The sequence below is a fragment of the Kryptolebias marmoratus genome, linkage group LG2 (assembly GCF_001649575.2).
Source record: "Kryptolebias marmoratus isolate JLee-2015 linkage group LG2, ASM164957v2, whole genome shotgun sequence".
In the NCBI taxonomy this organism is placed as follows: Eukaryota; Metazoa; Chordata; class Actinopteri; order Cyprinodontiformes; family Rivulidae; genus Kryptolebias; species Kryptolebias marmoratus.
In genome coordinates, this window is record NC_051431.1 from 16769008 (window position 1) to 16796199 (window position 27192).

The 27192-nt window shown below is 39.9% G+C and overlaps 1 protein-coding gene across 6 annotated transcripts in view; it reads left to right on the plus strand.

Annotated features, from left to right (window-relative positions):
* The first annotated feature begins 468 nt into the window (after positions 1-468).
* LOC108240482 (arf-GAP with Rho-GAP domain, ANK repeat and PH domain-containing protein 1) overlaps positions 469-27192 on the plus strand; it is a 55724-nt gene continuing 29000 nt past the window's right edge. For 4 of the 6 annotated variants that reach the window (XM_037979217.1, XM_037979223.1, XM_037979220.1 and 1 more), the window contains exons 1-6: positions 469-623; positions 12409-13507; positions 21415-21578; positions 24358-24446; positions 24518-24600; positions 26966-27106. In XM_037979217.1, coding sequence (XP_037835145.1) covers positions 12474-13507; positions 21415-21578; positions 24358-24446; positions 24518-24600; positions 26966-27106 — 1511 coding nt within the window. In that variant the 5' untranslated portion in view covers positions 469-623; positions 12409-12473. Of the gene's footprint in view, positions 624-3619; positions 3896-12408; positions 13508-15987; positions 16139-21414; positions 21579-24357; positions 24447-24517; positions 24601-26965; positions 27107-27192 lie in introns of those variants that run through there. The other 2 variants (XM_037979219.1, XM_037979231.1) reach the window with 2 other exon arrangements.

Sequence of the window (27192 nt, forward strand, 5' to 3'; positions counted from 1 at the left end):
CTTGAAGCTAGAGGAACTACTACTGATCAGGATTTTTTTTTAAAAAAAGGTATTAGGATGGTTGTTTGGAGGCAAATTATACTGAAATTAGAGGTGGTTTAAACCTGTTGCACACCACTATGTACAGTATATGTAAGGGTTCATATAAGCCCAGCATAGAAGCTGGAAGCTGTCTCCCTGTAAGGTATTTGCAAAAAAACACAGACTGGGTTGGCCAGTCCTTGTCAGTGGTCACATGATGGACTTACGGAAGTTTTTGTGTGTGTGTTTTTTAAAGCATCAATTAGTAGTTAGCAGTAGGATAGTTGAAAAAAGAATTTTGGTTCTTCAACTTCAAAACAAAACACAGCACGCTCGAATTGCACAGTGTCAGTTTTATTCTGAAGGGTGTGACCGGAAGTAGAACGCCTCCATCTTGTTAGCTTGGCGCCGAATGTCGCTGCGCGTCGCTTTTTTTCCCAGAGAGCGAGAGAGAGAGGAAAAACATGCAGCCCGCTGTTCGGCGACGTAGTCCTGGTCTCTGAGTCCGAGTCGAGGGGAGATAAAAGCAAAGCGAGGGCGTTTCGGTGTGACGGATACTGCTTTATTTTATTTTTTTTGGGACGCTCTTTTTTTCCGAGAAGGTGAGGAAACAACGCCGACGCGTTAACTTTTCTTTCACGTGAAACTTCGCTCGCGCAGCTGATTGGGAGCAAACGGCTAAAAACACACGCACACACAGGCTCTTTCTCTCTCATACACACACTCCCTCTCTCACACACACACTTTGCAGTAGAACCTTGAGCTGAGCTCCTGTCTGAAGTCTGTGGCCGGCTGTCAGAGCTCATATTCAGGCTCTGCCCGTTAGTCTGACCCGCAGGCTGGGGTGAACTCACCGGAAACTGATAACAAATCTCCTCTTTCAGGTCTGCTTTCTTTCTTTTTAAATTATTTTATGAATGCCTCCTTAATATCGAAGAAGAGGAAATAACATTACCTAAAGAAACAAGTGTAACATTGCTGTGTCTGCCCTGCTGTGCCTCTGGTTTAACCCCCTCTTGTGGAATTTACTATTTCTAATCTGACAGCCTGACTGTTTTGGCTATTATTTTCAGATGTTTGGGTGTTGATTCACTTTTCCCCACTCCCATGATTCATAAGCTTTAGATGTCTTGGCATTTCAGGGCTTTGAACAGGCACAATTTCCTCCCCCTCTCTGCAGTTCGTTTTATTTCAACCCAATGTTATTTCTGCCCTTTTTTAAAAAGAAAAAAAACCCCTCTGAGTTTAAATATAGACTTCATAGTGAAAGTGTTTGAATGTGTTATCTGATATAAGCTCATATCAGCAGAAAAAATGTCTGTTTTTTCCTGTTTCTTTTCGAGTTAATTTCCTTTGATTCGATATGAACTTTAAAAAGGCAGAGTACAGTATTTGAATGCTTCTTTTAGTGCTTTAAAATAGACTGTTTTCTTTGCTTTTTGCATAACAGGCCTGCTCAGTGCAGGGTTTAAAGAGTAAGGAGGTCATGCAAAGGAAACAAGATGTAAAAGTTGGGGGGGTAACAAGTTTTTGTAATTATTTTTTTTTTCAGACAAGTTTCCTAAAGCACATGATGGTGTTTGTGGCTGTTGTCGTCAACGAGACAGATGAGGGGGGAAAAAGCAAAAAAAACAAAAAACAAACAAACCCCAAAGCAGTGGTTCCCAACCCCTGGTCCTCGAGGATCCTGCACGTTTTAGTTGTTTCCCCTGCCTTGACCTGGCCGATTTGAATGAGTGAGTGATTAACAGGCGTCTGCAGACCCAATGAAAACCTGCAGGACGGTGTTCCTCGGAGGGCCAGGGGCTTGGGAACCGCTGCCCTCAAACACGATAAGGTCACGCGCCTGGTCAGGGCAGTCTCCCAACGTGTTGCTTCTGAAAGTAGAAACAGAAATAACCAAATAAGTGTGCAGCCTAGCGTTGTCTTGTGTCCTGCCTAATTCAGTTTTGCCCCGCTGGAACCTGTCGAGAAGCGGCGGCGTTCAGGGGCCCCTCCTGAACGCTTCACGGTGCAGGACGTTTGTTAAGATTCAGATGATAAGTGCTTGATCTCTCAACCCCCCCTTCAACATGAGCTGTCCTTGTCAGCTACATTCAAACAGCTTTATGCTGAGCTGGACAAACACTTAACTCGTGTGTGAATGTTTGCTCTACTTTATTTATTGTTTACGGACATCTTCTTCCTTGTTCCTCCCTATTTATCTAATTGTTGTTTTTTTTTTAAAACAAACCTCTCTCACTGTTCTTTCATCTGTCTGCTTCTTCTGAATCGCTCCTCACTGATCCACAACCTGACAAGTTCAGCAGATTAACATCAGAACGACCCCGGGCCGAAATAACAAACCCCACATATTCGACGACCCGAGTGCACGAGTAACACGTTGCAAGTTTAGGTTTTATTAAATTGTGCTCAATTACGCAAGAAGGAAATGCCATTTGTCGCAGACATGTTAAAAGAAGATCAACTTGTTATGCAGGAACTTGTTACTTCCCAGAAGGCGGAAAAAGAAATCTCTCTAAAAGGAAATCTTTAAAGACACAGATTGATTTTCTTTTTTTAAATGAAGCCTGGCAGTAAATAATGCTAAATGAATTCTGAAAACACAATTTGCCTTTTTTTTATGAGTCTTAAGTTCATTTTGAGGATTTAACATGGTCAAAACTAGATCTCCTGTTGCATGCAAACTCGTACTTTTGGGTAACACCCTCTGGTGATTCCCAACAATGCAGACCTCCTGATGAAGTCATTGTGTTAACGGCCTTCCTGTAACCAGCAGCTTTTGACTGACTCGGCATTATAAACATCTCCGTACGACAAATGCACCCTGAAGAGACGTGAAAGCACCAGGTTGTTCACTGGTGGATATTGTTCAGCTGCGTCGCTGTACTGGCAGGACTGAGTCACTATTCAGTTCCAATTGAAAGTGGGCTGAAAGCAGCAGTGTCTCTCTCGGTGGGTTTATGAGTCACGTCCTTTGTACGCGTGCGTGGATGTGTTTGTGCCTCTAGATTGTGGCAGTTCTTTCAGGACAGCATCTTAATAGAAATCTCGAGTGAGACTGTTGAGTTGTGGGAACGCTGCTTGCTGATAATCTGATGCGATGAGCAGCGGAGGAAGCGTCGCTGTCGGCCCAAAGTTGGGGGAAATAAGTGTGATCAAACTCCTAAAGAGAAGCTTCATATTGGCTTTACCTTCTGTCCTTTTGTTTAGAGACCAGGAGACGTTACCTGAACATCTAAACCTAACATATTTACCCCCCACACCACAACTGGCCAATCAGTCTACTCATCAAATCACTGCCCTTTGACCTTTAGCGCCCCCCCTATGTACATCCTGTAACATTTTTCTGCCCCGGCCACAGCTCTCTCTCTCCTGTCCGCTCTCTAAGAAGCGTTTGTCTTCTGTATATGAAACGGCATTTGAGGTTGAGAAATGTCACGGCGCACGATTCAGGCTGATTTAGCAAATGTGTTCTCTCTCTCTCTCTCTCTCTCTCTCTCTCTCTCTCTCTCGCGTTTCCTAACACAGACTCTACGGAAGCTTTTTTGTCTTTATTCTCTAAAAGCTCAGTGGCGTACACCTTACCCCCCCACACCGGCCTGTCAGTGACTGTGGTTCTGTCGAGTCATTTCTGCTCTTTTTTAACACCTGTTTCCATGTAGTTTTCTGTCTTTCGTTTTGCATCTGAGGCCCGTATCACGGCTGTCAGCTGTGCGTTAACTCTGAGCTAAATTTCCTTGTGATACCATCTTTACTGATCTGCGCAAATATTCTCAAAACGCTACGAACGATGAACAGAACTTAAGATAAGGACTTGCCGCAACCCTCAAGTGTTGACGACTTTTGACCTGTTTGATGCGACGACGTCGAGGTACGGTAGCAATAAAAATGTCTATTTGTAGGATTTTTGTTTAGCTCATTTTTAAGCAAAATGGTTATTTAAAACTGTAAAGTGCTTTGATAGTGTCGTAAGCTAAGGAGCAATAAAGTTTACAGCACTATTAACAAATCATTTATGTATATAAACGGTGTAAAACGTACAGGTTTAAAACTGTGCACGGATGTTTATGTTGCACACGAGGATGTGATAATTGCTCGCAGTTAATCGTGGTATAATTAGTGTCAAAATGTCAGATGCTTTCAACGTTAGGTTTTGCAGATAACAATCATGTCAGAAGAGTTGGCGCTTACCGCCTCTGTTTGCTTTTATAGATGCAGTTTAGGGATTTCTCGCATTCCTTTTTTGTTGATATTTTATCTACGGCTTGATGGCAGATGATGATAAATGGTAACTTTGTCTTGATTTTGACTGCAAATGGGTTCGAAGGAAATTGTGGCGTGGTATTCCAAAGATGGGACGGTCATAGCGGTGCAGAAGAGAGATGAGGAAAATATTTTTCAGCCTGGTCTCTTTGTCTTGTATTTGTTTGTAACTTATTAATACATTTCAACATTTTTAGTTTTTTTTTGGTTTTTTTACCTATTTTTAATATGCGTTACAACATTTTGGGAATATGCTCGTCACAACAGACCTGTTTATTTATGGTTTGCTTTATCTTGTCTGTTGTAGCATTCCATTTACTTCCCGTGTTATTCTTTTTTTTTTTTTTGATGTGTTGAGATAATTGCAAAAGGAGAAGTCATGCCAATTCTGACGAGACTTGACCATGTACTTGAGCAAACAAACTGTCATATAGAGGAACTACTGTATTACGTAAATTTGTACTGGGTAGTGCTTAATATTCAGCTGATTTTGGACCAGTTTCTTGTATTCGATGGGTATTTACAGTCCGAGTGTATATATATATATATCTGAGAGGAGGAAGCCGATAATGTATAAATAATTTTGACTTTATCTGACGAAGAAGGGGCCTTTGTTTAAGATTTCTTCTCATCTCTTACTGGCAGAAGTCAAACTGTCAAAATGTTCAGCATTATATTCATGTGTTGCACAGTCGGCTACATTTTGAGTGTTGACTTTTTTTTTAAGGTTATTTGTTAAAGTTTTTGCAAGTGTGGCTATAATATTTTGCTGATGCAGTTTGTACTTTAAAGTTCAGCTCTGACTACATGTCTTTTCACATTAATAGTTTAAAATTTATAACCTAATAATGATGTGTTCATGATACAGCATCTAGTTTGACATGCGGAAATCTTTACTACTTATTATTTATGAAACTGTTGTTTGTACAACTTGCAAGGCCACCTGATTTTTATAACCACATCAAACACAACATATTTTGACACCATTAGATAGATCTTTTAAACACAAATCCAACACAATTTGAATTTTTAAAATCGGTCTACTGGTTACCAATCTATTGTCAAAAATCGATCATCAGAATGGGTCTAAATGAATACAGTTTTTAAACAGGCAGCAATAGAAAGTCGTGTGTTTAACTTCCTGAAACATCCGTTCTCCCATCGGGCTGAAGATGAGGAATTGCTCTGATTGGCTGCAAATTTTCAGATTATTCCTTCATGGATGACACATGAGCAAAGCAGCTCTTTGCCGATGTCTAACATAAAATGTTTTATTTCATCTGAGGTGAGAAATGAATTAATGAATTAGCTCGATCACTGCCTGACCCAGTTAGCTATAGCGCTGCCGTGCGTCGTTTCTGTAACAGATTAAAAACATATAGAGGATGAACGGGTTGTGAGTGGACAGGTGGCCTTGAGAATGCAGCTCAGAGTCCAAACTATTTAAACATCGCTCAGTTATTGTCTTTCTCTTTTAAACTATAGTGTATAGTCATAGAAGCCAGTGAATGTGGATGAAAACGCAGCTGCCATCTTGAAATACCTGCTTCAAGCAGAGGAGTTCCAGTATCTTGATGTCTCGTTTAAGAGCGATGGTAGGCTATGGACCAAACCAGGTGTCCTCCACAGTAATGAGGGATTTGGTAAAGGAGCTGAGCCAATAAGGGAAACACTTGGTTTATTTCTCCACTGACATTCTAACTCTCACCCCCAAGGGTCTGAGATATGGATCATGACTGAAAAAACAAGATCTCCAGTACAAGCAGTTGAAATGAGTGCCCCCTGTTGGGTGGCCAGGCTCAGCCTTAGAGATAAGATGAAGGCCTTCGTCATCCGGGGGGCATCACAGAGGAGTCCTCAGCTGACCCACTATAAATAAAGGAGTCCACTGAGGTGATTCAGGCATCTAGATGTCTCCTGGATGCCTCCCCCTTGAAGGTTTTCTGAGCACGTTACCCTCAGAGGAGACCCTGGGTCAGATCCAGAACTTGCTGGAGGGATTATGTATCCTCTCTGGCCTGGGAAGGTCTCAGGATCCCCCAGGAAAAGCTGGACCTTATCTCCATGACTCAACCTCAGGCGAGTGGAAGAAAATGAATAGATAGATGGCTGGATCATTTAAGAAAAATTCTGATTAGTTTGGGGAGCTTTCTAACAATAATATTTAAAAACAAATGTCTTAACTCAGATGGTGTACAGTACCAGTCAAAAGTGTGGGCTCACCTATCTCTAAATCTCTGTATCTGTAGTCGCCTATTGAATCCTGTATTGGATTACCTAAACTGAGGTCAATACTAAAAACATTTAGCTGTTTTAAGTACGTCTTGCAGAAGCACTGGAATAAATAATCCTGTCAGTAGTAGCCTTATGAAAACCCGAAATGGTTTAAAAACAAAAATGAAGAAAAACTTCCGAGAGAAATGTGAAAATGAAACAAGACAGTGGTTACTGTGGCTGGTGAAAAGCCACACTGAAACACTCAGACTACCAGCCATATTGTGACTAACGCCCTGACTCTTCTTCTTGTATGATTGTTTTTTTTAAATTATTTTTACGTTGTGACACAGTTACACAAAAACAAGTAAAGACAGGAAAAGGGTCAAGAATTTAGTCTAATATTAGAGTCAAAGATTAAAAAAGAAAATCAGGTAATGACGACAAAGTATTTAGAGCCTGTTTTACATTTTCTTGCATTGTCTTCTAAATTGCTATATTGTAAAAGTCTAATACAAATGGAGGAAGCACTTCAGTGCTAAGGACACTGAAAGAGAGAAACAAATACAAAACTAAGCTTCAGATATCGGTGTTTACGAGTGAAATTAAAAGAGGATACGAGAGGTGAAACACAATTTCAGACACAGTCCAGGCTCTCTCTTTGCACACACCAACTTGCACAGAAAGTATCATTAGGTGAGCATTTGTTTTTAGACTGTGTGTGTGTGTGTGTGTGTGTGTGTGCGTGTGCGCCGACCCGGACCGTGGGCCCCCACCACGAATCCTTCCTCCTCCTCAGTCTTGTCTTCTCGCCTAGGCAACAGAATGCTCCATTGTGAAAGCGGCACAGAGACGCCGTTATTGGCAGCTTTCTGAGTGGGAGGGGGGAGGCTAACATAGGTGGGAGAGAGTTGAAGGACGCAAAAATAAAATGGTTAAAACGAAAACGAAGCACGGGGGGAGTCAGCTGTCGAAACGCAGCTGAGGTGCCTTTAACAGTTTTAACAGCATTAGCAGCAGTTGTTTTGCTGGGTGTGTTGTTGTGAAAGTTGTTGATTTAAATCGTTTTAGATTCATATTGACTTTTTTGTCACATTTCCTGGTTAGTCCTGCTGCTCACTTTTACACCAGGTGCATCTTTACACCAAGTGGGGTTTAACTGATTGAACTACAAATAGAAAAAGCAGATAGCTTCTGTAAAATTTAACTTTAAAGGTGCTGGACCGATAAGCAACCTAATCTAAGAAAATGCATGTTAGGCTGCCTTCAGGCCCAGGCCTCCCTTGAAAAATGAGATCTGTGATCTCAGTGGGACTTGCCTGGTTAAATAAAGGTTAATAAATAAATAAATAATCATTTGCACACCCGGGCTTTAGCTTGGTTTTGTTCAGAGTTAGCATGGCTGACAACATCATGGGCGAAAATCTGAGATGAAGAATTTGTGAAGTCTTTTTTTTTTTTTTTTTTTTTTTTTTTTCATATGAAAGAATGGAGCTGGAAGAATACCAGGAGAACTCATCAGTTTTAGTCCATATTTGACGGTTAAGTTTAATTTTTCAGGCTCCATAATCACAAATTAATGCTGCACAAAGTTGCTTAAATGCACTGGATTTTTAGCCCAAGTTGGGGTTCTGATCTGGTGTAGATGAACGTTGTATAGAGTTCTACTATTTTTTTGTATCGATTTCCATTTGAAAGGGTTGGGTGTGCCTTTTATTGCTTCACATCTTTTGCTACAGACACCTCTTAAAAAAAAATCTTGACCAGCTACGAACATTTACCAAGAACCAAAACGGCGTAGCCATTTCAGATGTGTTTGTTCTTTTTCTCACCCTTAAAAGAAGCTCAGCACTTCTTTATGCGGTTCATTACAACACCCACACAACACCGAAAGCACAAGGCTGATGAAAGGGCTTTAAAGCGCCGAGATAAAAAACTTATGCCTGGTCCAAAATGCTGAGATCTGCTTCTAAACTCTCCCTGTGTGCTGAAATGGAGTTTCTAGGCTCTCTCTGTGTGTTTTTAGTTCATGAGTAACACCCCAGGAGTTGCTAATCGGGACTATAATTTATCGCATGAACTGCCTGTGACTTCCTCAATTCAAAAATAGGAACTGTGTTTGATCAGTGAGAAGAGAGCTACATCGACACTGTCCCAGTACCCTGTGGCCTTCTCAGAGGAAACATTTGACAGGAAATGCAGTGAAGCCATTTCAACATGCTCACACTCGGCCAAGTAGGGTATTTTTGACTGGATTGTGTGTTTTTGTTTTTTTTTTTGTCCTCACTCAGACTCGATGGACATCACTTCCAGTTATCACGCTGTTTTTGTTTGCTTTTTTAGGCACTCGGGAAGCTAATGTGTCAGGATAAAACTGATTCTATTCATATTGTGTTTATATAAAGCATCAGATTATGTTTGCAGTTGGTGGTAATACTTTTAAAGGAAAATTGTGTAAAAAAATCTTAAGCTACCCCTGATTTCTCTGTAGAGCCTGTGCCGTGATGTAAAGACATTCCATTATGGCTAAGTGCATTTAGCACAGCGTTAGGACTCATTGTTGGTTGTGTTGATGTTCAGAACCCCCCTGGGACATCGATTGACTTGAGGGTGGGCAGCCAGGTTCTGAGGACTGAGCGAGAAACCTTGTTAAAACTTATACTTCCTGTAGTTACTTCAGTTTTATCATCTTTCTGACACAGACCATGGTTGAACCTGACTTAGCCAATCTGACGACCACTAAATTATTCCATTGGTATTAGCAACAAATCTGTATTTTAGTTTTCTCTTTGCTGCTATTCATTTGGACCTTTGTTTTGGGTTGTATTTTTGTTTATTTTATTACTCAATTTATTTTTGAAACCACAAAATGGAAGGTTTGGTTTGTCCCCAAAACAACAGTTTTGATGTTTTTTTTTGTTTGTTTTTTTTAAGGGAAATTCTTTCCAATTTTGCTGGTAATCACACATCACGATAACCTGATAAAGTAGGCTTGCCGTACAACTTGCTGTAAATGTGATTACTTGACTTAAACGTCATAAATAAAGTAAACTCAGGGGAAGCAGAATACAAACAAATAAGGAGTGACTTCAAACTTTTGCACATTATATTCAATACATATGTTATACTAATTGGAATAACCGGGCTCGTGAAAAGGAATAAACGATAAATAAATAATCCTCTAATTGAATATTATTGCGTATTTAAGCCTTTGATCCATTTTTAAATCTTGCCCAAAAGCAAACATGTCCTAATATGTTTAACCTGCACTTTTTACAGTAAACTGAATTTGAAGCAGAGGTGAAAATGTTTTTTTTTTCTTAAATAATTACAATCTGTATCAGCATTTATAAAGGGGTTTCAAAATGTCTGTTTGTGCAGTCACTCTTTTTAGGTGCAAGGATTTGTGCATATAAATTTAGATTAAATATAAATTGAATTTACACATATTCACATGTCTTGTTTTTAGTCAGTGTAATGTATTTTCCCCTAACGTGTGCTGAAGAGAAGCAGAGTTTGTGGCTTTTTGTAGGAAACCAGCAGTTTCCTTTGAGGTCACATGTATGTGGGAGATAGATGAAGTGCAGTCAGCGCTGTAGAAATTTGAATAAAAAATAAATTAATTAAAACTGTGTCAATGCACATCCTGTATGTTGTTGTGATAGAGTGAGTTGAAGTCATTAATGCGTTTATTCAGAGTGGACTGTGTTTACGGAGAGAGTTGGCTCTCCTTTTTTGTTTGTTAAGTCCTTTTAATGTGAGTGCTCGGCATCTGAAAACTTGCCGGACGCGCCGTCGCGACGCACATCATTAGTGCGCCAAAGAGTTGGTGCGTGAGAAGACCTGAATTCCAGCCTGGATAATGAGAGGGTGCTCATGGGACGGGATGGGAAGGCCTTGTTGCTGCTAAGAATCCACCAAGTGTGAATTGGAGAGGTGTGAGGAGAAGTTGGTGAGTTAGTGAGAACATCATTTGTATGCCAGTGCTCGTGTCGTTGACGCTTCCTCTCACAGTGGTTTGTTGTGGGGATGCCAAAGTGCTCGGTGTGTGTTGTTGTCCCTAAAGCTGTGCTCCTTAAGATGAGAAATTACAAACGCACTACAGTATACGAAACACGGCGGCCGCATAAGGTTGAACAGAAGACAGCGGGCAGAGCAGAATATTGGAAAGGAATAAAGATGTCATTGTGCGTTCTTGACACTTCAATTTAAAGAAGTTCCTATAAGAATTTCAGCCTTTCTCATTGCTTTATTGCGGCTTCCTCTTTTACCAAAGCGGGACTCTTACGCTCGACCAGTTTATCACTTACAGCTTTGACACGGTTTATTTGCACTGCATAAAAAAGACACTATCGTGAGTTTTTACAATGGCTCTTCTGAGTACGGATCATAATGATCTGTTGTTCCAGAGCCAAATTTATTGCTGCACGTTTGCAACATGACACGTTTCCCAACGCAGGATCTTAGGAAACTTGGTGGAATGTGAGAATTTTCTCTGTTTGGTTTGAAATCCAACTAGCATTTTAAACCTAATACAGATACCAAGAGATTTACTCATTGCTCAGCAAGTTTCGCTCTTTCATGAAACAATATAAAAATAAACTTGGGGTATACTTTTGCAGACCTGTGTCTAATAAATCAAATGCTTATTCTGCTATTAATTTGCATTTAAGTAACCCTAATCATTCCTTAATTCAGTAATTGTTTATTTGTGTAGAGACAAGTGATGCATGTCCTCAGATGGGCCCTTAGTAACATGGAGGACATACAAACTGTTTAAAATACAATACAGAACAAAACTTTACTCTAATTAAGCTTAGGTATAAAAACCCAACAACCTAACCGTCACACAAAACAAAAAAAAAAGAAAGACGGTAATTATTTCTGACAGAACCAGTACTCCTTAGGGGCTGTGGTATCTCAGTGATCAGGGCCGCCGTCTTGTAATCCCGAGGCTGCAGGTTTGAGCCCAGGTCGTCTCAGGAAGGACATCCGGTGTCGAACAATTGGCAAACCTTTCACGGGAGTTCGCTTCCTGTAGAAGGGATCAGCTGAAAGTAAAACAACGACAAAACTAGTCTTCCTTGAGAAACTGCTCCGGTTTTCAAGCAGAAACGATGTCAGTCAGAAATAAATTTCAAGAATGCAGGTGGGGAATTTCACACGGTAATCCCTTCCTCCAGAAAAACCTTACAGTTCCCGTAATCCATGGGTTCGCAGCAAGAAATGGCGAGAAGACTAATTAACCGAATGTATGCAAGTTTGCTTTTGCAACTCTGCTTACCGTCTTAACATGCTGTTCAAATCCTAAATGAGAATTCAGAACAACACAAAGTTATTTACCTATGACACGTCTTTGATATGCTGGTCTTGAAATTTAAATCATTGCCATCACTTCAGGATTGGGCTCTTAACAAAAAGCAACCTGACAGTTTTTTTTTTAAACATTCAACAGAAGGCCTGACTTTTCAAACCCTAGACACATATGACGTTGTGTTTGGTCACATATCTATATATAACTATCATCAGCCTACATTTGAAAACCAGGACATAAATTAGGTAAATGATGTATTTAAAGACTAAAAAGAAGAGGACCAAGAACTGAGCCTTGTGGTTGCAAGATATGGTTTAAATCACTGTAACCAAATGTAATATTTTTTAGAATAACAAATCCAAACTCTTGTTTAGGTCTAAAAGTGTTGGCTTGACCTGTTCAATAAGCAGTTATGTAGCAGTATGCTATTATTGGAGACTAAACCCTATTCTGTGAGATTAGGAAAAGGAAAAAAAGTTAAGCATACATTCTTTTTTATTATCATTATTGTTATTATTATTACAATTGCCAACTATGAAAAGACCCTAATTACTTTCTCGATGAATGAATATAATGCATTTTCTCATCCACAGGTTGGTGAGCCATGATTTGAGAGGCACTAAAGTCTGCGTTTTCCCTGTAGAAGTGGACTCATGGCATGTTGACTCTCACACATGCTTCAGACGTGTCCAAATCGATCATGTCTCAGTCCAAACCCGATCCTAAGATGCTGGACTGGTTGTACAAGCTTCGGTTAGAGCGTTACATGGAGGCATTTCAGAGTGCCGGGATGGCGACGCTGCAGGAGTGTCTGAACCTCACCCCGGATCAGCTGGACCAGATGGGCATCACCCTGCCAGGCCACCAGAGGCGCATCCTGACCAGCCTGAACAATATGCACAATAATCACGACGCACAGATGGATCACAGTGAAGTCGTTTCTGTCTCCCTGGGAGGAGAAAATGTGGATGGAAACGACAGAGATTGTGAGAGGAGGAGACCTATTCCTAGGGAGAGAGGTAAACCAGTCCCGAAGCAAAGAGACAAGTTCAAAATGTTGGAGAGCAGCGACGAAGAAAGAGATATGAAGCCTGTTCCAGGAAAAAGAAGCTCAGTCCCTGCTGAAAAAAGAGAGGATGCGGAGGACGTAGGAATGGATGCAAGAAAGGAAAAGCCCGTTCCGAAACAGAGGACTAAGTTTCGCACAAGTTCTCCAGTCGACCACCACTCCAGCTCCCTCGTGCCTCCGACGCCTGACACCTCCCTACCCCCTGTGCCTCCACGCATTAACAACGGCCCTCCACAGCGCTTCACCTCTTCCCAGAGCCCCCCACCACCTACGCCACGCCCGAGTTCCTCGAGAGCGGAGCAACTTGATGTCCTACCCCCACCTGTGCCGTGCAGATCTTTGCCCCCAGTTTCCAGCTCTGCCAGCACCCCGATTCCTACTGAAGCGCCGATCCCCAATCTGAACGTCCAGTCTACTGAAAGTAGGCCTCAGACATTAGCCATTCAACCGCCTACCCTCATTTTAAGCAGTGTTGAAGTTAGAAAGACCTCACCTCTCACCCCTGGCCCGCCTGCCTCCGGAGACCAAAATATTCCACCTCTTCCTCCAAAAGTGTTAGCAGGACCTAAGGGCCCACCACCAGTACCACTGCGGGTTCCTCCACTGTCTCCCAGGACTCAAAGGTGAGGATTAATGCAGAACTCTCAATTTACAAAGTTTTATTTACAGCTACATTTGGGTCATTGGCAATAAGTTGGGAACATTCAAGCTTCAGTTTTATGAAAAACCAAGATGCTAAATGCTATCTGTTCGAAGGAAAATGTACAAATATAAGAAATACCGTACCTTAGTATGAACTAGCTGTGTTTGAGACATTAACTTTTCAGCTCACAGAGTCACAGAATAAACCAGTTTAAAGTGAGACTGCAGAGTACCAGATGATGGACCTGAGGGCAGTGTAGAGGTCTGGATAACTGATTTCTGGATTCAGACCCTAAAGCCACATTGTAGAGAATAATTAGTTACTTGAATTTGACTTAGACACTCATCGAGAAGTTGACCTTACTTGCAATTTACTCATTGTCCTTTCTTTTACAGTGCATATGTTACAAACACGTTGCTACAACTGCTTGTAGTTCAGAACCAACATTTCTAATAAAGATTTTTTAAAATGTTAAAGGTATTTAGTGCAAAGTCATAAAGTCCGGACAAAAACTTTCATATTGTAAGAAACAAAATCCGCACAATATTTTTCTCAGATTGATGATTAATGTGTCCTTTTATCATTGAAAATTTGTGACCGGATGCCAACTACCACAAGTCTTTATTTACCTACAGAAAGAGCCAAAATGACCTGAGGGAAAATAGGTGAGATGTTAAACTTATTACCATATTTGTTTCCCTACAAAGGCCACGGACAGCTTAACTAGATAATCATGCAACTCAAACTTTCACGTGGTTTTTCTGCAGATTTAGCTGAGTGCTGTGTTTACATTCAGTGTGGACCTGCATTTCAGAATTGCAATCAATATATCTGGAAAATGACAGCGTAAGCTCTTTCAAGCTGCACCAGGATAACCTTTTTTAATTGATTTCATAGTTTGCAATGAGTACCTTTAGGCTGAATTTACACTTGGTCCTGATTTGTGGAAACTGTATATTTTAAATTTTTTTCTTGGCACATACTACACCTTTTTGTTAAAATGTATAATTTGAAAGAAAAATATAAAAATAAAATTTCAAATATGCATGAATAAATAATAAAGAAGAAAATAAATGATGGGAAATGGTAGATAGTTTGGATAAAATGATCTAAGACCGAAGTTTTTATTGGTCTGCGCTGCCATCTGGTGGCTGAATTGGAAAGGTGCATTTTTTTTTTCTTGGTCAATTTCAGTATTAGCTGAGACATTTAAAATGATACTGGACAATTTTAAATACTTCCTGAAAGTATATTTGGACACGTCCTTTTACAGTGCCTATATAAATATTAAATCCCCCCCACCCCTTGGATATTTTTATAATTTTATTCTTGTCGTAAATCAATTGGCCTTCTTAACAAAAACAATGTCAGTGTTGTCACAGTTAAATCAGATTTCTACAGAGTAATACCAATTAAACAAACATATGTAAAATAAATGACTGCATAAATATTTACTAGTTTCCTAGTTCAACTTGGAGAAAAGATGACGTCAAAGGTTAAAGTTTTTAATAGACTGAACCCATTTGGCTTGTTTGGAAGAGTTGCAGGAGAAAGTCTCTTCTTTCTCAAAAGAACATGGCAGCACGGCTTAGGTTTGCATTCGAATGAACCACAAAACGTGGACCAAAGTAGAGATGTTTGACCATAATGCACAGCGCCATGTTTGATCCAAACCAAACACTGCATATCAGTATACACGCCTCATACCAAGATGTCAAGCACGGTGGTGGAGGGCTGTTGGTTTGGGCTTGTTTTGCGTCCACAGGACCCGAGCGCCTCGCTGTCACTGAGTCAGCCATGAACTCCTCCGTAGAGCAGAGTTGTCTAAAGTCAAATGTGAGGACTTCTGTCTGACAGCTGAAGTTTGGACCAAACTGAGTCGTGATGCAGCGAACCCAGCAGCTAATCGACAACAGAACAGCTTTTCTGTTTAGGCTTCATTTTTTTGTTTAATAAGGACACGGTGGAATCTGTAATGTTTTGTTTTACAGAACCTCGTACAGACCGGATCATGTTTGTGTCCTAATATGTAAAGCCCTAGGATTAAAAGAGGGTGTGTGCTTTTCTTTTTTTTTTGGTTACAGATTCAAGAATCCACTTTCTTACTTCATTTATTCTTTCTTTTTATTATTTTGAACACGGTTTGCGTAAGGTTAGAAAATTTCCACGTTTTCTGCTTTGTCACCTCACCAGTAGGGAGAACCCTGACCCTAACCCCAGCCTGTGAGTACAGCTCATGTTCTCTGCCTTTAACAGGGAAACCAGCTTTAGACAACATGAGGAAGTCACAATGCAGAACAACATACAGACGTAAAAACCCTCTCCCCTTCAGGAGTTAGCCTCTGTGGCTCACAACGACAGAAAGAGAGAGTGAGAAATTTAGATTAACAAGAGTAAAAAGGTTTGTCAACAGGAACCACCCTCCAGCTTCACCCTAGCCTTCGTCAGTACACACTTGCAGGCTCTCTTGCAACTGTTCTTGCTTCCTTGTCGGTGCGTCTTTTTGCCTCCTCCCATTTTTGTCTATCGGCTTGTTTCCTCCTGTCGTTTGAAGCGTGACTGTTTAAGTTTGTATGATCATGGAAGAGGACTCCTTAGCACATCCTTGCAGGTAATATTTGCGCAGATGATGTTTCTCGGCACCCTTTTTGTTATTTTCGACTGCACTTATTTTAAGCAGTCACCTCCTTCCTGTCTCCCCCTTGTCACGTTGCTCTGTGCTTTTGTTCAACACAAGGAAATCTTTATTTCTTATGTTGCTGCTGCTACAGTAACTTTTTTGCAAAAAAAAAGAAAAATATTTGCTTTCTTGGTGCTTTCCGTTAAGTTGCCTTGAGTGACTTTTACCTGAGCTGGAGTATGTAGATTTAAAGTTCACCTCGATGTTGTTATTGGATAGATATGTTCTGTCTGGTACTGAAACGTTTGCTTGTTAAGGGAGTTAAAGATGTGCAGAAATGGAGAACAGGTATTTTTGGTACAATAAGCTGTCATAAAAATGTCTTTGCAAACTTCCTCTAGTTTAAATTACATATTCCTCCTATGTTGTTGTGCTGCATGTTTAATTAGAATACAGAAAATTGCGATCATAGGCTCGTAGTCAAAGCTATTTGTGGCTTATCTGGTCTACCAGTGTACGGCATTTAGCTTGTTTACCACCAGAAGCTTGCAGAAGCCTTCAGCAAGCGCTCTTGCTGATTTAAAGTGCTTGTCATTTGTCAACACCCTTTTCGAAAGAGCGCTCCGGCTATTGTTAGGTGAATTATTCTGGTCTGCCTGAACAAAGTGCATATACAGTGTAGGAGGAGAGCGAAACGGTCATCGTTTCTTCAGGTTCCAGTCACCATTGTTTTGAAGGGTTAAAAATAACCAGCAAACCCCTCTCTCAGCACTCTTCCTCTGAGAAAAAAGGGGGAACTGTGTGCAGTTTCCCGTCATTGTTAGATTTTGCACGTCATTATGTTTTAAATTAAACTTTGAACGGTGCCAAGGAACAGCTTTTCGATTTAAAGTGCAAAGTTTAAAGTAAAAATAATTTGTTTACATTTTTTTGTCCTGTGCTTAAATGATTTATAAAATGCTTGCTGACGGTATCTGGATGCCTCGTTTGGAGGCTGTTTTGGTTCTTTTGTTTTCAGTGTCACCGAAGGCAGACATGGCACGACACAAAAATCCCATAAAACTAATTAAAGACCAAACGCAAATCGAGAGAGTTTTAAGCTTGCATCATGTTACTTTGAGAAATGACGCAGTTATAGCCATTTTAGTTGAACGTTGCAAATAATTTTATGAACGATCTCTTGATAATTTGAGATCTCGCAGTGTGTTATTACTCAAAAGATTCATTCTAGATGGCTCTTAGCTCCTACCACACTGACCTTTAGCTCTGTAAATTTGACAAGCTGTAGCCATTTGTATGGGGCTGCCTCAGGTGCTACAAAAGTAAATTATCTTCAAAAATGGCTGAGTTGTCCATATATTCTTGCTTTGTTGTGACAACCATCTTGAATCAGTTTGACTCCAAAAGATAATTGGTTGTAGATGTACACCTAATGATTACATTCTGAAAATTTCAGTAAAATCCATCCAGGATTGAAGGGATATTTTGCTAACAGTACAGACGAACGAACACTCACACAGATGACCTGTGCTTCTGCATTGATTCAACCTATAAGTAGCTAAGGATAGTCATCTGTCAATAAACATGCTCTGCTACTTTTAGCTTCGCTGCACACTGTGGTCTAAAAAGAAGCCACTCACTGTTTTCACGAGCACAGTGCTCTGACTAATCATGGCGTAGATGGATGCGTCTTTAAAAGCTGCTTGCTGCGATGTGTGAATAATATCACTTCGAACCTTAAATAGTTAAAGACGTTCATACGTAAGTGTTATGAAAAGAAAACTCTCACGGAGAGGGAGAGAGGAGTAAAGAGGAACTTTCACAATCCTGGGTCCACTCAGAAACCCATGACTGTTAAGCATTGTGAAAATCCACTCAGATCATAGTTTGAGTTATACGTCCAAGACAGATTTGGGTGGAATCGCAATGTGTGTGTGTGTGTGTGTTTATGAATAAAAGGATGGGAAAACTTTCAGTGTTATCCTGAATGAAGGATGGAAAGTGTGGTTTGTTGAAGCAGCTTTGGGTATAAACATAAAGCGGACTGTAATGCACCAAATGTAGAATCTCATAAGATTATTTTGGAGCACAGCTTGATATAGTTTAATCTCCAAAGAGCGCAGTATTTTTCTCATCCTGTACAGTCCTGCAGCACCTCTGAAGGTTTCATTTTAGCTCATCTCTCTTTAAGGCCCCACTTCTCTGATTGGTCAGATGAGTAGTCAGAAATGGTTCTGCTCTTTTTTTGTTTTTTTTGTTTTGGGTGCAGTTGAACAGTCCTTTTCCACTTATGAAGGTTCCTAACAAAGTGAAATTATCTTTAGCTATCTAAATGGCAGTGTTGGTTAGCACTGGTGAGATTCTCTGAAGGAAAGAAGGAAAGAAGCTTGAGAACTTTTTATTTAGGTTACAGTAGATCCTCCTCGAAGAGGAAGGATAGCACCGTCCCACAGTTCTTTGTGGCTGCAGCATTCAATTGAGTTCACAGTATTTTTCTCATTTATCTTATATTTATAGGAAGGGCAAGTGAGCAAGCAACCGAGCAGTATATTTTTATTTCCCTTGCAACTTTTTCTGCCCCATTTTAAATGTACTTTTGAAACTTAAAAGCTAACATTTAAGGCCATGCTGACAGTGTGATATGGTACAAATTCACATCCTCCTGAATGACAAAGTTAAGTTTCATTATTCTGTGGATGGCTTTCAGGAAACAGATGTATATCCTATTTATGTGTTGCCTAAGGTAGATAGGCTGATGAATGAATATCGAAGTGTATATAAAGTCTTTGGATCTGAGGAACAAACTGTTATAAGCCTAATCTCATGTTTAAAACGGCTGTGTGTGAAACGGTGGCAATTTTGTTTCAGCACTTTTGTGCAAAAGAATCAAAAACTTAAATTTTATCTATGGGGATGTACAGACATAAGTTCACTGCAAGAAAACAAACTGACTGAACATGTCCTCTGTGGAAGAGAGTATTTCATTTAGCTGTGAACTTTGTCCTTAGCAATTTAGTTTTATTATTATTTTTGGATGAATTGTGATTTAAAAAAAAACATTTCCTTAATCTGTGTAAATCTTTCGTATTTCTGACATGCTTGTGCTCAGTTTAAGGTTTCATTTTGGCACAAAACCTGCCTGTTATTTCTGCTATTGTCACGTACTGCACACAGTTTAAATTGGTTGGCAGAAAGAAGGAAGTAAAGTATTAATTGGTGTGGTTCACAAGTCTCCGAGTGTGAGCTGAAGGCACAGAGTGGAGGCATGTGACGGCTGTGCTGGACTGTAGATGAGTTTAAGATAAGTTTATTTTTGTGCTAGGTGTGAGTTTCAGCGACAGATGTCGTTTTGAATAAAACAAAAACGAACGTTCCAGGTTACCAGCAGTAGATCCCTTTGAGAATATTTTTGGAGAAGATTAAACATTTAATTAAAAAAAAAACCTTTAAAAAACAATTACGCTACTTAAACTTTAATATAAATAACTTTCACAAACACCGAGCTTAAACTACGAACACATGAGCCGAGTCTGCCTCAAAGATGGAGTATTATATCTTTGATTTGAATGCTTTTGTTTTTGTTGTTTTTAATTTACAAATCAGCTTGCGTACTCACAAGACGCATCAGTTGCAGTTTTCTAGGTCGACTCTTATTGGGAAACTCTCACCAGCTGATTCCAGTCATTTGGATTTGAATGGTTCCACTTCGTAAGAACTAAAGTTGGCAACACTCAAAATCGATGTGTTTTAGAGTAAATTCAACTAGAATTTTAAAATCGAGAGCTTACAGGGCTTTCTCTTTCGCTTCCAGGAAATCTAAAGCGATAAAATGCCGTGATTTATTAAATAAAGGTATTTTCACAGATGAAATCCAAGTGAGATAAAACTGGAATATGCCTTCTTTATAAACCAGCTTAAAACTAAACTTATCTTTTTTTATGCAGCTCAAAACAAAGTAGAATCACTCACCAGGACAAATGTTTTTTTTTCCAAAACGCCAGACATAATTGAAAATCATTTTAAAATGTAGAACATCTGTGTCAATGGCAATAAGCAGATGCATTAATACAGCTGTTTGCATGAAAAATTACAACTGGATGTTCTTTAGGTATTACACGTTTGAAAAAGATTGGCTTGCTTGTACATGTTTGGTCACGAAAAGCAAACAGACCTAACTTGACCACCCGTTGAAATGGCAGTCCGCTTTAAACTGAACGTTTAAACTGTATTTGTTTGACACACAGATGCATAAATATGAATATATACCTACCTCCATAAAATGTGGATGTTTTTTTCAATAATCTCATGTTTTTTTGCATACCCTCTGATGTTATTTTTGCTCAACTTAAATAACTAACTTTGAGCCTCAAACATTCTGTGCTATATAAAGAGTTAGTTTTTGTTTTGGTGCGTTCAGTGACTAGAAACAAATGAGGTCGGTGTCACTGATCGGGCTGCTCAAGCTGAAAATCTGCCGACTCTGGTCTCCTGCCAAGCAACTGCTGCATCCTCATTATAAACTAATCTTACCATTATTGATGTTTGGCTTGCATTGAGTCAGTAGCTTTGTGGCTAACCTCAACAAAAGATAAACAAGTGAACTGTGTTACGACCATATTGTCCTCTGAAAACAGCATTAACCACGGTTAAAATAACATTAATGGCATTAGTTGACAATTTTGTTACCATGGTAATTTTTGTTCTCAGTATGTTGTACCTCCAGTATATAGGAACAGTGATTTTTGTGTGTTTGTGTGCATGTGGGTTGACTGGAGAGGTACAGGTGTGATTTGTTTACATGGATGTCGTTTCTGGCAGTGCGAGCAGGTTTGGACTTGCCCCTTGAGCTACGAGTAATGGAGAAAAACTCGACAGTCAGGAGGAAGTACAGGAACAGATGATATCGCTTTGTGCAGAGCTGAGAGAGACTGCGGCTCAGAGCAGCCGCCTGGAATCACTGCGCTGATCTGAATCACATTTCTTCCACTTTTTCGTGGAGTTTGGTTAGAAATGGAGTCTTAGCTAGCATCTGCAGTTTTATTTTCATTATTACGGATGGAACTTGGACTCAAGCCTCAAATGTCGTTATTTTGATAGTTTCAGCAACAGGGAGGAGGGGTGTCAAAAGGAGAACTTCTCGACAGGATGCACAGAATCAGCTTTCTCCGTGGATTTTTTACCCGATTTTACATGACCATAGCGTCTGAGGACTCGCCTCCTCCTCTCCACCCCTCTGACGACCTGTCCTTTACATCTTCATCCCGCAGCTTACCCACAGCCAAGACGAGACCCGATGAGCCCACGGCGACAGACGAAATCCCTCAGATCCCACCTTACCGCCAGGCATTGTCGGTGATAGAAACCAGCCAAGAACCGACTCCACCTGACGCACAGCCGGCTCTGCCTCCGAGGAGAAGCCCCCAACTTCCAAGTGAGTATAAGAAATGCAATCAGCAACAATTCGTAAAATAACGCTGTGTCTGTCTGGAGTCTCATTGTGAAAATAGCATTTCCGTTCATGTTTTAAATATGATAGAAATTAAAGAAATGAAACGGACACGGATGAGTTTTTGTTTAGAAAGCAAAGGACAAGCTCACAGATCATACCCGAAGTGATTTGTGTTTGACGCCTGCAATCTGCGCGATAATCAAATTGATGTGGGACTGAAACAACTGGGTTTTCTGCTCTGCTTTCCTGTCGGTATTGTGAAACAAATGGTGGACTTTTCTGACTTACTTGAGTCGACTTTTTGAAATAAACTTCCCTACATGGGCATTTATGTAACATTTGCGGGTTTCTGTCCTTCCCTCATTCCTGCCTCTTACTGAAAGTGACATGGCATCTCCAGCCTCTAAAATTGGCCTCCCTGTGCACAAGCGCCGTCATGTCCTTCCTGGTAGATCAAAATTATGCAAGGACCGGCTATTTATATCAACTCTTCAATCGAGTCATATGTATGTCAAAAAGCTCCCTTAACTTGCGGTAATCCCCTTCTAAACAGGAGCTTTTCTGCAGGAACACTGTTGGGTTTTTTTGGGGTTTTTTTTAGCTCTCCAGGGAGTAATGTATGACATTCTGCACAAAGGGGATAAACTACTCTAACACTGTTGTATTTGAGCATAAAATTGAACTCAGTTGTCATTACGTTTTGTTTTGTATATTATTATACCTTATCAGAGTGAACAGTTCTCTGTTGCTTTAAAAACTGAACCGTTAGAGTTTGGATCTGATATCCTGCAGCAGACGCCGAGGTCCGGTGGTTTGATTCATGCACCAGTCGGTGCAAAAACTGTCATATTAAAGTGACGGCATTAGCTTACTGGGAAAAAAAAAGCTGCTTGCTCCTGGAAAGTTGCTGAATTCACTGACAGGAAAAAAAAATGCCCTTGAGCAAGGAAATTACCTGCATGCTTGCTCTCGGTCCAACCCTGAGGTGTTGTTGTAGCCGATATTCAAAGTATGTTTTAACTGTTTCTAAGGTGTATTAAAACACACAGTATTGCTACTTTGTTGACTTCAAATGAGATGGGTTAAATGCTGAGATTTGGAGTTAAAAAAGAAAGGCAAACTTGAGAAAAATCAAGAATCGGTTCCCTTGTTTTAAAGCTGCCTACATTTTGAATGTTGCATAATTTCAGCACATTTAAAAGTTTCAAATAACTTTACCTGTCACAGTGATCACTTATTATATTTGAAAGATAAAAATGTTATCGGCTGACTATTGTGACACCGATATTCCTCGTTGTGTTTACATGATAAAATATATAGTAAACTGGAACGACACCCAAGCCCTATTATAAAAGGCACACCAAGGCTCATTCGGCTGACATTTCTGGTTCCACTGCTTTTGTCTCGTCGTCTTCTCTTTTTGTGTCAGAGTTTAAATGTAGGCGCGACCAAAACAGCTTCTCCGAACCGAACAAAAAGAAAACCTAATCCACAGTGGCGGTAAACCAATGAAGGTAAAAGACATTGTTTTACTTTACAGTTTCGGTGTGGGAATGTTTTGGCTTAAGATGAAAACAGATTAGAGAGGAGTAGGACAAATTAAACTCCGGGAGCCGGTATTTCAACCTCGTTTTATGACAATCAGGTTTTACTCATCTCAGAAGTCTTCAGGACCTAATCTCTCAGAAAGTGGATTGTCAATCTAATACCTTTTACGGAGGAATAAAAGATCAATACTGCTTTTTAAGTAATACTTGATGACAACTTTATGAATGTTGTCTGGTTATACCTGTTATTAGATATTTTTCTTGAGCGATTTGTTAAAATTATGTTTCATCTACACTATTTTATTTCCTCTTTGGTTAGACATTTGTCTTGGAAAATGCATTATAACAAATGTCATGTTCACTATGAATCAGCAGGAATAAAATGATCCAAAACTGACTAATATTTATATTAGTGTAGTATAAAAATATAACTGGAGACAGATGACTGAATGGATGGATAATAATGCAGTATAAAATTAGTGTTATGACGTTATAATATGAATCTTATTTTATGACTACCGCTGTGACAAAATATTTTCCCTCAGGCATCAGTAAAGTATCCGTTTATACAATCGTTCATTAAATCTAAATTACTCTTGGGTAATATATATAACCCAAGCAAAATTAGGTAGTGTGAAACGCTGACAAACACAGTTTCTGAGCAGATACTTCTCGCTTTTGCTGCACGTAAACCTGTTGTAAACGTGGTGTGTTTGCGCTGTTCTTCCACATACACGAGTGCTTGCTGTGACTTGATATCATCATTCTCATGCCACAGGGAATGTAACGCTGTAAAAACCCAGCCTGAAAAAAATATAATTTTTGGAAAGACAAATAAGACACAGAAACAAACTTGGGGTCTCATTGTGCACATTTCCACCTCAGAGTTATTTCTGTGTTTGTTCACAAATAAGAGTTATGACTGGTTTTTTTCCACTTCTGCAGGTATTGCTGCATTTCCTAGAATGGAGTTTGCGGTAACAACAAAGAGTGATTGATTGCAGCTGTGTTATATTGAAAAAAAAAAAAAAAGTTGCTCCCCATTACATGTTATTCTAAACTGGTTTGATGACTTTAGGTTTCAAAACCAGGTCAGAGGAATAACAGGAACAGATGCCTTTTGTGCCTCACTTCTGACATACATCTGGCTCGCTTCTGATATTTTTGTAAAAATGGTGGGCTTATATTTTTCAACCCCTGCTTGTCCCCCCCAGGCGTGGGTTCAGTGGACGGAAGCTCTGATGAGTACGAGGATCCGGACCTGTGTTACCCCAGTGTTCATTGGGGGAGCGTTTCAGACAGGGTGAGGACATGATTAGTGTGTTTCCTCCTCTCCCATTGTGTAATGTGACTGACAGCTGCCTCCTCCAACAGGAAATGTCCCTGCAAGTGCCCAGAACCGAACAGGAGCGTTACAGTTTTCTTGAAAGCGACGATGAGCTGTTGGATGGTGATGAGTGAGTCAGAAATCAGAAATTTCAAAACAAGTGGTCCTTATTACGTTTTAAAAGCAAATACAACCCCAGACGAGCAACAGAACATCCTATATTACACTGTTTCTGTACTTATTTTGCAAAATCCAAGTTTACCTCATGATTCAACAGCTTGTAAAACTTAATTTAACTCCCTGTATCAGACACAAGTTCGATTATTTCTTTCCTGTTCGACTTTAGCAGTTTGACGTCAATCCTCTTTACAGTTTTGTTTCTGTTCATCGACATTGTTGGGCATTTAGTTGTGTGTAGCTTTAAATTTAGTTTCAAGTTGATGGCCACTTTATTCTTGTATTAGGAATCTGTCCTGTTGAATGGGCGTGATTTTGAGATGACCTCACGTTTGACTCTTAATAGTTTAGTACAGCGGTCCCCAACCTTTTTAGCTCCACGGACCGGTTCATTATCAGACGGTATTTTCGCGGACTGGCCTTTAAAGGTGTGGCGGATAAATACAACAAAATAAAATGATACGAGCGGCATGAAAACTGAGGTATTTTTTAAAATATAATAAACGTAAATCCAACGTGTCCTCGCAGCTTTGTTAGCTGCGTCATCAACATGAATAACAGCCTCTCCTCCCCCTGATGTTCTCTGGTCAACATGGCGATGTTTAAACTTTAAAATAAGATCCACCACAAATATAAAGAGCACAAAGAACACAACTCACCATCACGCTGAATCAGTGGGAGCCCTGAGCCTGTTTCTCAGTAACCAGACGGTCCCATCTAGGGCTTCCAGAGACGTTTGTTTTTTACTCATTTTGCTGCTTGTGGGTTTGTTTTTAGCGGTAACGGATCATGTGACCTAGATAAGCGCTCTGACCTGCATCAAGAGTGAGTCATAGACGGATGTAGAGGAGAGAATCTGGTCAGGTTTTCAAAATAAATGTCATTCAGAAAATGGAGATACTGTAAGTTAATTATATGACCCAAATGACCCAGGGGTTGGGGACCTCTGGTTTAGTAAACAGTGGCGTTCTGATAGGCTGTAGTTTCAAATCGGTTCCATGTGTGTAAATCCATAATTGAATGGGGACGGGGAGGTGGAAGTATAGGTTAAACTGGTGTGTGTGTTTAAAGTAGGGAGAGGAACGTGGAACATAAAACTAATCGTCCAGCTTGTTGTGTGTGTGAGTTACCAAAGAGAAACGGTGAATGTACTGTTTCTGTGTGAGGAAGGTTAATGATTGCAAACTGCCAAACAAGCCCCATATCATCAGGCCTCCACTGCCGTGTTTAACAGTTTGTAGAAGGACTTTAGACCTATATGCTACATTTGGTTTTGTCTACACATCGGACTGTGCATCGTGGCCACACATTTCCACTTCGGTCTCATTTCTCTAAAGAGCATCATACCAAAAGTCTTGTGGTTTGTTCAAAAGTAATTTTGCAAACCTAAGCTGTGCTGCTATCTTATTGATCAAATATGAGGCAACTTGTTAGAACAAATCATTCCTGTTTATGCATTTTCTGTTCACGTCATTAATTTAAACTGACATTTGTAACTGAGGCCTGTGCAACCTGAAATGTAGCTCCTGAGTCTGTTGTAGTTTCTTTGAGCATTTTATGGTCTGATCCTGGGTTTGGATTTTATTTTATTTTCTGCTTGTTTGTATTGTTTATGACTATAAATAAATGAATGGTCTTATAAATTTACCAATACTCATGGTAGCACCAGTTGTCTCGGCATTGTGTAACACACACCTGAATGCTCCAGACCCCAAAAAAAGCTATTAGGAAATCTGCTTTTATTGAGGTACTCACACTTGTTGACGATCCCTTAATCAGCACTCGAGTTTATTTACCCTCCTGCTTCTTCTGCAGCCTGGTTTAGATTTTTACATGAATAATGAAACGGTGCAATGGGACCAGTGTCGCTCATCTGAGGTCGCATTTGTCTAATTTTGAATCCAGCAACGACCACACGACTTATTGTTTAGAACTGATATGTAAAAACCTGAGAACTGGAAGGTGTGCTCAGGTATTTATGATGCCTTTACATAACTTTGCATGGCTATTACAGATTTTTAAATACACTTTTAAACATTTATTAGGTTCCATTAGTGTTGTTATGGAAAGTGAGACAAGTTTGATCTGATAAAATTAATCCACTTGCTCCTTTTCAAAGCACATGTCTGATTTCACCTTGAAAAATAAAGTTATATGTGCAAGAAGTTGACCTTTAATAACCTTAAAAGCAAGGCTTTTTTTATAAAGTCTACCTTAAAATTATATTTTTTTCTCTCTAATTACTTTCCTATATTTTTAATTGTAATTCCTAAAGCGTAGGTGTGATTGGTTGCTTGTTTCTGTGCATTCTTATCCAGATTTTGGCAGGATAAGAGCTCCAGGACGAGCAGTTTCCTCCTGCCGCACACTAACAGGCCGTCTGCACTCATTAAAGAAGACGACTCTCAGCTCTCCGCTGTCATCAAGATGGGATGGCTGGACAAGAATCTACCTCAGGGGTATTAATGGCACACAAGCCGAGAAGCACATTTACTAATTTATAGCCCTAATAAGAAGTTTGAAATCTTTCATCAGTGATGACAAT